Genomic DNA, 13577 nt, shown 5'->3' with positions numbered 1-13577 from the left:
GTAGTGAGATGCCATGCATCTGCCCCACTGTATGCTGGTAGGTGCCTGTGGCCAGGAAGTGGAGCACAGTCACCACCTTCAGTAGAGGGGGGAATGGCAGTTCTGATGTCTATGAGGCTGACAATGTCGTCATGTGTCATGTACACGATGCTGGTGATGATATCCCGGTCCAGACGGTAGAGGGTGTGTATCTGCTCAGGGGTTAGGTTAAATGGACTGGCTCGGATCCTGGGGATTGGTGGCTGCCTCTGTGGTATGACTAGGTGCCCAGGTGGTGTTTGCTGCGCCTTCTTGCCATCCTCCTCCTTCTCCTCCTGCGTCTCCTTTATGCTGCCTGTTGTTTTTGCTGCTGCACTGCAATCATGTCCTCCAGCCCATGTAACGCTGCTAGTATTGGAACCATCTTGGTGTGGGAATGGGTGTGTGAAGGGGTGTGATGTGCTTCTTTTGTGCTGCCACAATCTCCATTTCCTCCACCTGTGCTGATTTTGTCCACCTGTGGCAGGTGGGAACACTGCCAGGTTCTGATAATGGGTGGTTCGCGATGCCGGTATTTCGGCCATGCCGGTAAGGGGTTTTGGGGGCTTTTCCATGCCGCTATTAGCCCGTTCACCTGGCTTGTGATGCTGTGCTATTAGCAGCATGGCGTTATTTACGGGAATGAGGGTCGCGCGTCCGCGAACTAGCCGCTATTAGTGGCACCGTACTTAGCGGTGCCGCAAATAGTGGTGAGCAGGGTTGTAATTGGCATGGGGATTTAACGATACCGGTAACGTTAAATCCCTACCACACAACGTGTAATGAGGCCCAATGTATTTTAAAATAGTTCAGTACTTACCATCAACCTCAGTTATTTTAGTCCACATTATCGGCACCCACTTTCCATCCATGGCTCTGCAGCAGGCTCAATTGCTCCATAATCTGGCTTTATGTGTTTGAAACCTAGGGGCAAGATATGCAAGAGGATAGGGACGATGACACTAATAACATGTCCGGTAATTGCCACAGATGTGCAATGTGAAGTACAATGTTCACTAGGAGTCGAAGAATTAATGTTAGATGTGTTTTCTATTATGGCAATATCGTGGCTGCAGCAAATACATGTGGCTGTATTAAGCAAACGCTCATGTTTAATGTATTATCCCATTAATTCATTTGAATGGAATTCTGATTTCCAGAGGCATGTTGTGGAGACATATTTTGGATTTGATGAGGAATCCGTAGATTCTGAGACATCATCTGTGGCTTCTTACACAACGGATAAAACGGACAGGACACCAGCAACGCCCGAGGAAGACTTGGATGACGTAAGTAGATAATTGTCTGGACTGCCAACATCCTAAAATGTTGTATACGAGTAATGCGAATATCACACATCTTTCCACAAACTATTGCTAACCAGCGGGACTGCCACTTGATTTGACTCTGCAAACATGTTGCCTAACCATGGTGTTTGCTTTACTAGTGAAAAACACAGAATATTTTGCACACATTACTTACTGATCAATATTCTCTAATAATAAGGTGTTCATGGTTAGCATTGGCCCCACCATCTTAATGTTATATTAATGGTTGATTTATTAAGAAACCAATAACTCGGTGAGACGCTACTCTAGAAGAATTAGATTGAAGCAATCTCCTTCTCCAATGACACAGGCATGCTGAAAGAAGTGGAATGGAAAATTTCCCAGAGGAATTGCCCATGACTATGATTGATTCAAAGCTTTTCATCCACCATTTCATGGTATTTAAACAGAGCCCCTTCATGTGTGGCAAGGGGTTATGCCACCCCTTGCTTGATATTCCTAGGGACACACCCGGATGAAACTTGCTTGTAGTGCTTTTGTTCCCAAGTGGGGGTTACCTAACCAAACAGGGCAGTGTGGACTGTGCTTTTGGAGAACGGCTTAAGGGAGATCTGAAGTTGTTTGATCACATACTCTAGAGGCAGGGGCATGATCAAAAACACTGATTAAAATGCTTAAGAATGTTTGGTGGTTATAACTGATGCAAAGCTTTTGCTGCCTCACTTTCTGAAGCTTCCAGGTTCACGCAGTGATATAGTAGGTGAGGATGTTAATGGTAAACTAAATCCTGTTCCAGGAATTAGGTGTCATGATGCCTCTTCAGCCTGTGTGGGCAGGCAGTGTTTGCAATCTCAAGAAGTTATATTGGATAGATGAACCCAGGGATGGCAAGGCAACATTAAAATGAAGCAAAAAGTGGTTCTAAATCTTGCCATCCTTGTATGCCACTGGAGACCAACCTGCTTATATATGTTTTACTCTTGGCACCACATGGAACACCATACAGTTCTATGTTGAGCATAGTGCTGTTGATATGTTGTATGTTTTCCATTGGTTTTTAAATTAATATTTATTTTAACATAATGTAACTGTACATCTTCTGCCATTTGGGCAGCCTCTCTGTGCTAGGTCCTGTAAGAGAGATGGAAGGGTTGGAGTTAGTTGGCAAAAGAGGCAGCAGAAAGCATCACTTTTTCTTTAAAAAAAAATATTTTTATTGGCATTTCTTTAAACATAAACATGGGGACTCGTATTAACCCCCAATCCCTCCCCTCTACCCCCGCACCGGCCACATCGTTCTTCGGTGTCCCACTGAGTCTCTTTTCCCGCTTCAGAGTTATCCTGTAAACAAGTCCAATATTCAGATTTTATGTGGACACCATTGGAGCATGTAATCGCTTTGTAAATACTCTATCGCATCCCCCCAGTCTGTTGCAAATCTCTGTCTGTCTCCTTGTATATTGTATGTGATTCTTTCCATTGCCACATATGTCCATATCCTGTGTAGCCATTCTTGACTGGTTGGTGGTGATTTCTGTTTCCAGTTCTGGGCTATCGCTAGCCATGCTGCGATGAGGAATCCCATGAAGTTCCTTTTTTGTGTCTTTTTGAGAGACCTGTCTCGAGGGTCCCACATGCCGCACATCCAGACTTCCTCTCCTAGGTTTGCCGTCTCTTTGAAGAGATTCTGCATTTGAGATTTCACCTCTGACCAGAATGGTTGCAGTTCAGTGCAGTCCCACCATATGTGTCTCCAGGATCCTACTGTGTCGCATCCCCTCCAGCATTTTGGTTGCGAGGTGGGATACATTTTGTGGAGTTTTACCGGGGTATGGTGCCATTGTATCATTATTTTTGTCCAGGCTTCTCTCGTCTGGATCGACCTAGTCCATTTGGGGATTATTTGCCAGATGTAAATCCATAGTTCCCTCGTTAGTTGTTTCCCTAGGGTCTTTTCCCATTTCAGAAAGCATCACTTTTTGATGTATGCAGATAGGAAGCACCTATTTTATGTGTGATAGTAAGATGCTCTGTAAATTGTTTGGGCTGTATGCTTCCAATATATAGTCCCAGATAACATTATCCTGCTATGTAACAAATGCTTCCCTCTGAGGATATATTACCTACAGTTTGTGTGTGTGAAGTGGGAGGCTCTGTGGTGGGTTGGTGGATGACATTTGGAGTTTATTCAGTGTTAGTTTAGTGACGGATGGGACTGTTAAAGTGTCGGGTTCTCTGCAGAATGTCTTTGGGTAGTCGGTATGTGCAGTGTAAATTGGAAATATGAATGATTAGAGGGTTAGTAGTGAGAGTGCAGGTGGCAATGGGATTCAATGTGTTTGGCATATGGTAGACCGAATTAGATCAGTGTGACAAATCTGAGGCACATCCTGCTGCTGAACTGTATGGGTTCAAGCATGTTATCCTGGATCCAAAATAATGTCTATATTGTCACTGATCCAGCTGTCGGGCATTTGTTCATGCTCCATCTCTGTTAGTTAGTCCCAGCCTCAGGTTGTCAGTATTAGCCATCATTTCCTTCTTGTAGTCTAACAAACATCAGTGCTTTCAAGAGTTTCCCTATGCTCAGTTGGCCCTCTAGTGTGGGAACTCACCTAGCCATGTTGTTGCCGAGGTTATTCGACATGAGTGCAATGGATGCCCCTCCTTGGCATACAGTAATTGTTGCCTCTTTTTGATCCTCTCCATGGTGAAATATGCGCCCCTGCTCTGTAAGTCTTGGAGGGAATGCTTGGGCATGTAATTGATCTTCCATGGTAGTTCGACCCAGGGTCAGCAGCACTTTTGAAACATGATCACATTTCTTAAGAAAAAAGATGACTCAACCTAATTTCGAACTGCTTGCAACTTAGCCAGGGTTTTAATAGAAATACCCAAGTAGATCTACTTTGCGTATTGCATTCTAGATAGTACAACAGCATGCAGAAATAATTTACAGTGCTTCTCTTCTCGTACAGTAAAGAGTAACATCTACTCTTGTGACAGTGGGCATAATGCACTTTTTTATCTAATGTAACAACCTGGGATTAGAATGATAGCCGACTGTCAAAAAGGACCCCCAGATTTCTGACCGACTTCGCAGGAGCTGGTGATTGAATAACAAGGACATGTCCGTGGAATGGCAGCACGTCCATGTATGTATAGCCCAGGCGTCAGTCTGATCACCACTCAGGCACAACCAATTTTCCTCCATCCATTGCTGCACTGCCCTGAGGAGGCTGACCCTCTCACAGACTCAACTGACTCACTGTGGAGATCGACAAGGATCTAGGTGTTAACAGCGTAAAGTTGGAATTGTGGTCGCCACCTAAACAAGGGGATAAAGATGTTAAATAATAGTCCAGAGAAATGGTCCCTGCAGGGAACAGTAGGGAACTGGACAGCTAGGTGAGATGAAATTACCTTTTGGCCTCTCTCCCAAAGAAAAGAACAGACCCAAGGCAACGCTGAGCCTTTAAACCCCATGAATCTCTCTCCAATCAGTGAACTAAAATGCCATGGTCTCCAGTATCAAATGCTGCTGACAGATCTTATTAAATCAGGGTGTCATCTGTTAGTTATCATGTAATACCTTGTTTGTTAATGGTGTTCATGAGTGAAGCCATGTGCATGTTGAAGAAAAGGGGTGAGAAGCGGAGTCCCTCTGAATGACAACATTTGATGTTGTATTAATTTGAAGTTTAAAGGTGGCATGTTGGAGATAATGAGAAGTATAGAGAAATGACATAATTCAGCAAAACGCTGTTTGCTCCTGCCCTGCGCCAATAAGACTTTTTAATGAGAATGTGTTGACTAATTGTAGCAAAAGCTGCAGAGAAATCTAGGAATAAGTGACTCTTTGAACATTGCAACCATGTTCTTTTCAGTGTTAATTTGGTTCCTTGTATTGACCTGAATCCTAACTGGGTCTGATGTAGGATTATATTCCATTCTACATTGTTCAGGTTCAGTCAATAGATGAAACCTTTGAAGAGCTTCATAGAAGCTAGATGGGCCCAGCGAGATTCATGAATCACTTTTCTATAAGAGGATTCATATTTGCAGACTAGAAAGCTCCTTGGATGACTCACTGTTTTATGAAACAGTTAGGAAGGGTCTAGAAGAAGTATGCCACATCTTGTTGTCATGTGAGGGATTTGAGGAAGTCTTGAGATCAAGGGTCCTCTGAAGATCCTTCTTGGTTGTTGGAGCTGACTAGTGATGTTATGGAATGTTATTTAACTGGGACTTGTACAGCATGACATCTGCCATTATGGTGGCCTCTTGATGCTAGGTTCTCCAAGGAAGGGGTTGTGTCATGGAGAGGGGGGTCTTAGTAGGGGCAGAGTAGGAGGTAGCCACTGTCTATATGCCATTAGAATGATAGCTGAATTGAACACTTGGATTTATTGTTACAATATGGTCCCCTGGCGCTGTGTCCCAATGCATGCTAATGAATTTAATTATACTAGCATTGGTGGGGGGAAATGCAGCATGGGAGGATGAAATAGGACCCTGACAGCCTACCTACAACCCCTGGGCTGTGTCCCCTATGTGTAGTGCTCTGTTGCTTCCCAGCTTGGTTCGCACTTTGGAAATCCCTTACATATATACATACATACATACATACATACATACATACATACATACATACATACATACATAGTGGTTAGTGTATGGTCTCCACTAATTGAATGGCGAGGAGAGGCTGGGTGTCTTGGTTGGTGTACTGGTGTACGAAGTGTAAGGTGGTAGATGGAGCATGCATACTGGACTGGTTTGCAGGAGGGTAGGATGATTCATCAGGCCCATGTGTGAAGTGGTAGGTTTCTATGGGCCAGGTATAGCTAAGTGAGGCACAAGTTCTTCCATGTATCTACGTGGTTAACATTGATGGTTGTGTCTGATTTTATAATGGTGCTGGTTCCAGGCTAGTGGTCAGTGTCAGATATTTGATTGTTTAACCTTTTTATGGTGTGAAGGCATCATGAAGAAGGACACGAACAACAGACTTAAAGTTAAAAAAAGGTATGTATTAACTTGTCAGGATGGTTGAAGGCCTAACTTCCCCTATGCTTAGGTGGGATTTCCCTATTTGAACTAAAGTAACGAAAGTCTGAGTCAAAAAGTTCAACTTAAAAGTCTATCCACGTCCAAAACGTATCCTTGCCAACTGTGTAGTGTTGTCAAAGTTCACAGAAATAGTGTTCAACTCAAAGTTCTGACTTCTTCCAGCTCACAGCTTACTTTCAGCTTCCCTTCCCCAAGTATATGAAAGTTCTCCAGAAGCATATGAAAGTTCCATTAACAAAAAAATCTCAAAGTTTACCTTTTGTCAGTTCAAGGTGCTATAGTTCAAAACCAATCCTTGTCGTTCTCTTCCCCAAGCTTTAAGTTGCACAATCCAAAAAAAAGGGTCTTGGGAATTTGTTCCCACGAGAACAAGTGTAATACCTCAAGCCTCAGGATTCCCTTCCCCAAGAGTTCACTTGCTTCACTCTTTTCAAAAGTGTTGCAGTGGTTTTATTGGGCTTGCTTCCTGGTGTCCTTTAGTTATCACCATTCAGGTCTCTATGGTCTTGGAGCAGTTATCAGACCGCACGGTCCACCTATCACAGGTTGCACAACCAGGATCCCTGGGTTCCTTAGCCTACATGCAGATTTCTTGGCACTGGCTCCTGTGCACCAAGTCACCTTCACTTCACTCCTTTTATTGACCCCTTTTTTACAGTTCATTGTTTAGGCTTCCTTTAGCCTTCAATATATTCTGCTTTCAGGTTAAATGCAACTCGTTGTGCAACCTAAATTCATTACGGTTGAATTTCAGTTCAAAGTTCAAAAGTGGTTTTCTATTGTTTAATTATATTCGGTTTGCACCATACACTTGTTTGCTTCAAAACCAAACTATTGTGAGTTCGCTATTCAATGTATTTGTTTGCCTTTAATATAGATCAGCATTCAATATGTGTTCAGTTGTTAAAGTTCATGGACCGTTACTTACTGGAGGTCCGCTAGCAGCTTCCCGACGACACTCACCAGCCTCAGTTTGGGTTTGTCCTATGAGTCCCGTAGCTTCTGCTCAGCTCACTCGCTCGCTGCATAGTTTCTCCATCGCGCCAGCACCGCCGACGGTTGTTCTCAGACACAGCCCGCGTCCTTTGGGTTCCGCGCTCCCCAGCAGCTCCTGTTCCGAGCTTTGGAGGCTCCCAGGCTCAGGGAAAATACAAAACCCATTCACCTCGGGTCCCACAAGTCCTCTGAGTCTTTTCCCGGCCTCTTGGTTCTTTCTCCTAGACCACCACGGCTGGCTCCTCACATGGTTCTCCTGCTGCTCCTCCTCTCTCGGTTCTCCCTGTTGCTCTCTCTCTTTCTCCATCTTTTTACTTGCTGCAGGTGTGACAATGATTGCTGGCCTGACCATAATTAGAGGGACATGCCTGACTCTCACAGCTGCTTACAGGTATCTTCTTCGTCCCAGTACCAACGTGGTGAAAAGAGGTAATCTACATCACTCTCAGTTGCCTCTTCTTCATCACAGTACTTTCGGGTGTTGCATGTGGACACATGGGGGACACTGGTTTGTAATGGTCCATAAAGGTCGTGGAAGGGTTAGGTTGACTGTCACAGGAGAAAGGGGGATACCATATCTCGCCCAAGGGTACCCCACTCCCAATCCTCAAAGACCTTGCACCCAGGTGATCCTCCCTTGCTTTTCCACCCCCCAAGGTCAGGATCCAAGAGTGATGGCCTTTGCCTGGCCACCTGCACAGAGGATCCCAGGGGAGTAGGAGTGACAATACCCTCAGGATTCTCACAATGGGTCTAGAGTGGTGTGTCATGTTGCTGTTGAATAGGCAGCCCTTGGCTTTTCCTGCTTATTTGTTCTTGTATTGTGTGAGAAACCAGAAGGCTTCTCACCCGCTAGTCCCCTGGTATCTGTCATCCAGGTGGCCAAGACGCAGCCATCGCTTTTGGATCAAGTTCCTGGGGGTGGACCAGTGCGGGAGGATCACCTGGGTGAGAGGTCTTCGGGGAGTGGAAGTGGGACTCTGGATGGCGAGACGCGGTATCCCCTTCCCTGTAACACCTTTACCCCATCCTACCAGGTAGGATACTTAGGAACTCACCCCCCCTCCTTTCCAACACAAACACTTTCTCACAGACAGCTCACTGCGAGAGAAAACGGATTAACACCCGAGCCGTATACCTGACATGTCCCAATACAATGGTCAGACAGCGTCAGACAAATACTGATCATTACACACACCTGACTTCCATCACACTTCCCCACATGGATAAAAGGCGGACCATGAAAGCACACTCTGAGCAAGACAAAGCACACAAGGAAGTAAAAATCCAAGATGGCAGTTTAATACAAGGTGAAAGATGGCAAGACCGAAGAGGATTGCAAGGAGGGAAGTGCTCTTGACCTTTTGAACGCAAAACCATTACCTTCATGGACCTTCGAGAATAGGAAAGGTAAGACCAGGAATCAAGGTTGAAGAATCCTGCATTGTGTGTTGGAGGTACCCCGGCCTCTCCCGCGTCGATAGTCACGGCGGAGAGAATCATTTGCCGCCATGATATTGTCTTTGGCTCCTACAACAAAGCAGCGCCAGCAAAGTCACCCCAGCCTGTGAGTTGGGGAGACTGATACCAATCTGGTTTGTGTTGAAGCCAAGGTTGCAAGAGGCAACATTGTATAATGTAAACTGAAGAGAACAGTGTATGAAACGTATGTGGCAAGTAACATGAACATAATTAACCAGCAGATGACTGATTGAACTTTGAAGCCAAGATACGATACTGTAGACAGAGGGGTCCAGCACCACGTGGGTGCTCAGTCGAAAGTCTCTGTTAGGTATCTAACTGAAAGGTGACAAACGTTAAATGTGAAAAAGAGTTGTGAAATCAAAGTGGTCCTGCAACGGGTCAAGCCAAACCCTGTGCACATTCGAAAGTCTTTGATAGTAAGAATATAAAGATGGTATAGTAGATGAAGTTGGTCCGTACCCAGCCGAGGGGGATAAGCTAAAAGCTTGAGTTAAAGCAAACTTGTATCAAGAGTTACATTTGGATTTGAAAATGGTCTAAGCCTGGCATAGGGAGACTAATTGTGCTAAAAGGGATCTGAGCCTGGTTGAGGGGGATCTGGGGTGAACCGTGAGCCCCCTGAGAAAGAATATCCTATGAACATTGTGTTAACAGGATCTGTGCCCGGCTGAGGGAGGTCCGGGGTGAATACTGAACCACCTTAGAGATTGAGTACTGAAAAAGGAAAATAACTTATCATTTATGTTTCACACCAGGCCCTCTGAATGAAGAGACTTTGAAAGGCAAAGAGACTTGGGCACAGAAGGCCCTGATGCTAATGATTGAACTGCATCCTCATGCTAGAGGTGCCAGAGATTGTGATGTGCTCGAGTGAACCGCCTTGACCCATGCTGAAAATGTGGGGAAGGGAGGCCAACTGCCTGAACATCCTAACATATCATTTTCTGAACATTTCTTTCTTTTTCGAAACATTGTTTCCCACGCAATTTGTATTTACAGGTAAGGGTTGGCAATAGGTTTATTAGTAAAGGCCCTTTTATTTTGGCAAGATACCACTAGGACTGCGTTGTTATTATTTGATGGTTGTAGCTTGCTCCCATCAGTAGATTTAGGATTAGATAGGCGTTTATCAAACCATTTTTCAATAAACACCCTTGAACTGTGGTCACTTGTGTCTGTCTTACTGTTGATACCATGCCTTCCTTACAATTGTGTGTATTTCTTAGTAACATCATGTGGTGGAGGAGAAATCTGCTTAATTTTGTTGTTAAGGGGTTCTTGTCCCATTTGGGGGATTTTATCCTGGGCTTATTATGGTAAGTATTGAGCCTATAATAAGCAATATGAAAAAAGCAGGCATGCATATTTGTTGGTATCTGAGGTTCTTCCCGGTTGGAGGTGGATGGGATGTTCTGATTTAACAGATCTACACGGGGTGTCTAGTCCACTTCTCTTTTATCTAGTGTAAGTGGTAATTTTGTTAGATGTTACCACATGTGTTAGCATTAGGTTCATTTGGAGAATTTGTGTTCTGTCAAGTAGTAAAATGCCCTCAGTGTACACTGGTGTACTGGCATCTGTAAATGCTCTGATTTGTTCTGGTGGTCCGAAGTTGTGTGACATTTGCCTAGGAGATCAGAAATCTGTACAAACTATTATTAAAACGGGCTGTTATGGAATTGCAAAGTTGCAGTGATGATATAGGTTTGTTGCTGCAAGCCAACAAAATCCTAATCTCCTTGATAAGATTGCACACTTCATTTTGTGTAAACTTTCTTTGTTCTATGCGTTTCGTATAAAGAGCTTTCTGGCATTTCACAGTTTCTGCCTTGTAAATAGACCCGTGGTTGTTGTTAGTAGGCCATTTATCTGTGTTCCAATAGTTTCTTTCTTCAGATGTGTTCCAGGAAGTGCGAAGATTTGTCCAGGTTCTTGGACAACTTAGTTGTTTTTGGTTTGAAGGTATCAAGGGCTGTGAGGTGAACCTCCAACTTAAGGTGTTTTCACGCTTTGCTAGACATGGTGTCAACGATGTCACAAAAATCACTTCACATCTCAGAGACGGCTCAAAGCTTTTTATTAGAATTTTGTGTGGGCCCTAGAGCCATCCCTCCCACTCTTGTTCAGTGTTTCACCTCCTCTCTAACCCAGGTGTCCTGGATCACAGGTTAGCAGATACAGAAGATTGACCCCTACTGTCTAAGTCTGCCTTGTGCTACATGTGAATACCCAAACGGCAGCCTGTCTTTGCTATCTAAAACTCCCTCAGGGACTTACCAACTGCCCCTACCCTATCCAGATGTTAATGCTCTTATGGTATTGGGGATTTGTGCCATACTGACACCTGTGGGATTCACTACACTATAATACTCACTCCATCCTCTCCATTTCATGTTCTTTCTTCTACTCTCCTCTTATTTCCACTCTACCCATCTCTATTCTCCCTATACTTGTCTGTCCCTTTGATGTCTCTCACACCTTCTGGGTCTTGCCTCCACACTTTGATGCTACCACCCTCTCTCAGATTGTACTACTCCCTCCTCCACACCACTTCTCTCTCTTCTACACCCCTACTCCCTCCTCTCCACAACTTCTCCCTCCTCCCTACTACTACTCCCTACTCCCTACTCCCTACTAATTACTACTCAAAACACCATCCTTTCACTCAATACCATAACCTACACCGTCACTCCCTATACTAACTCCTTTACCCACACTTGCCACACTAACACGCTCACTCACACTGCACTGTCACTTTCACTCTTTAGCCAATACCTCACCTACTCCAGAGAATGCCTCCTCCTCTGACCTCACCCGAATAATCCACACTTCCTGCTTGCTGTTTCCGTTCTTTTATCCCCCTCCCGCTCACTGGCTGGGGCCTCCATCCCTGGTCATCCTAGTCCTGTCTTCCCCTTCCAGGACATGGCACAAGTAGCAAATGTTATTAGTAAGGGGCTTAGCCCCAACCACTTCTTCCACGCTGACCCACCTCGGAACTGCAATGGCAGCCATGACAGCAAATGTTTGTGTTTGTGCTATGGTGCTTTGGTCCTGTAGCCCCACAGGTAAGTCCTGATGTGTTGAGGGTTTGAGCCCCTCGAGATAGATAGTCCATGGTGGTTGAAGTGTTCCATGGCAGCATTAGGTGCTACCTCACCGCCGTGCATGGATGATGTTGCTGTGTTGCTCTCTCTTATGTCCTCTTCCGGCAGCCTGTTGCCGGAACCTGGGGAGCTGCTTGATGGTGCTCTGGTCGTGGCTTTTCTAAGACTGGCGTGGTGCATTTCACACAGGCTCATGTTTGGCTTGCTGTATGTTTGGAAGAGTTGTCACTATTAGAAGTCAGAAACGACTGTCAAGCATCTGATATATGAGGTATGGCAGAGTATATGGGTGGATTGCTCAGAAACAGACTGGTACAAAGAGGGGAACAGGAACTGGGACACTCTCACTGCCATCGTCCACCTCAGGGGCGGGACTGGCTCTGGATTTCTCCCTGTTAGCCTTCCAGCTATGTGTCTGTTTGGCCGTGTGGGTGGGTTCACTCACTAATTGCTTCAGATATATGTTTCTAAGTTGGCAAAATTGTTCTGACCCTTTGTTTCCCTCTCTAACCATCGATTTAAAATCTCCCTTGGTGGTGCAGTAGTTGCGGTCCACTGGCAGGCTTGTTACTGCATCCGTGAATCTGTCTGTAAACAATGGGTTGTAGGACAGCTGGTAGCAGATCAACAGGAAAGTGAGTGAATGAGTGTGAGGAACCTTGCAGTGCACCAGAAGGGATTTGCAGTCCAGTATCAGCGTTGCTGGTGATAACTATGATGCATTGTATTCCTTACGTATGAGGGCTGTATCACCTCTATTCTTGACAGTCTGGTGGATGAAAACAATCTTAAGGATGCTAGGATCCCCCAATGCAGAACCGGGATAAAATAGTCTACCAACCTGGTTTCTGTGATAAAGGTACCTAATGTACCTCTCAACATACTGATCTGAGTAATAGCAATCACAATTAGATATGCACTGTAACAAAGTGGCATTGTGTCATGGACACATTTGTCATCTGTGAAATCTATACTTAAGCCGTCAGCCCATTTTTCCAACACCTTAGAGCTTACCCTAGGAATCTCATCCATCATCATTTTATAGAGGGTGGCCACTATCATGCGTCCATCATAGGCATTCGAGATATCAGGGGACTGTATTGGGTAACATTCCCATTGGTTCGTCACAGCCGGCCGCAATCTGTAGAATTGCAATGTTTCTATTGCTGAACCCCTGTGTTCACTCCGGCATGACTGCATTGATAGGAAGAGACCCTAAGAGGACAGATCTCCAAGCATGGAGTAACCCAGTTTTCCCCAGTGCTTTTGAATCTCCCCTCCCCATGTGGGTGGCAAACCTGGGAACCTCCATAGCAGAGCTTCCTTATAATATGGGACTACCTCATTTCTCAGTTGAAAAAGTTTACTCCATGCTGTAAGTTTAGTTTGTACCGGGTCAAAGCTGCAGTTATCCCTGTATTCCCCCCGACCCCCCTCCAGCACTATCTGAAATGTCGTCAGGCCTAGTATGCTAGTCACTTGTCTGTTTCCATTTCCTTCCCACTCTCCCCCTCCCTTCCTTATGTATGTCTTAGCTCTTGCACTATCTGAAATGTTGTCAGGCCGAGTACGATAGTTAATTTCACATCCTTACTGTTCATGGCCTTTA

General features: G+C 44.9%; 2 protein-coding genes across 3 annotated transcripts in view; both read left to right on the top strand.

The window, feature by feature from the left end:
- The window catches only part of LOC138516680 (uncharacterized), a 77453-nt gene extending 76193 nt beyond the window's left edge, over positions 1–1260 (top strand). The window contains exon 2 of the mRNA XM_069631980.1: positions 1179–1260. Within this exon, the coding sequence (XP_069488081.1) occupies positions 1179–1210 (32 nt within the window). The 3' untranslated portion in view covers positions 1211–1260. The remainder of the gene's footprint in view (positions 1–1178) is intronic.
- Positions 1–13577, top strand: part of JAKMIP1 (janus kinase and microtubule interacting protein 1) — a 3487328-nt gene that overhangs the window by 2511353 nt on the left and 962398 nt on the right. For both annotated transcript variants that reach the window (XM_069631978.1, XM_069631979.1), the window contains one exon: positions 1179–1307. In XM_069631978.1, coding sequence (XP_069488079.1) covers positions 1179–1307 — 129 coding nt within the window. The remainder of the gene's footprint in view (positions 1–1178; positions 1308–13577) is intronic.

This window comes from Ambystoma mexicanum, chromosome 6q, assembly GCF_040938575.1.
Source record: "Ambystoma mexicanum isolate Mex_15411 chromosome 6q, UKY_AmexF1_1, whole genome shotgun sequence".
NCBI classification, from domain to species: Eukaryota; Metazoa; Chordata; class Amphibia; order Caudata; family Ambystomatidae; genus Ambystoma; species Ambystoma mexicanum.
This window is presented reverse-complemented; position numbering and strand designations above follow the sequence as displayed.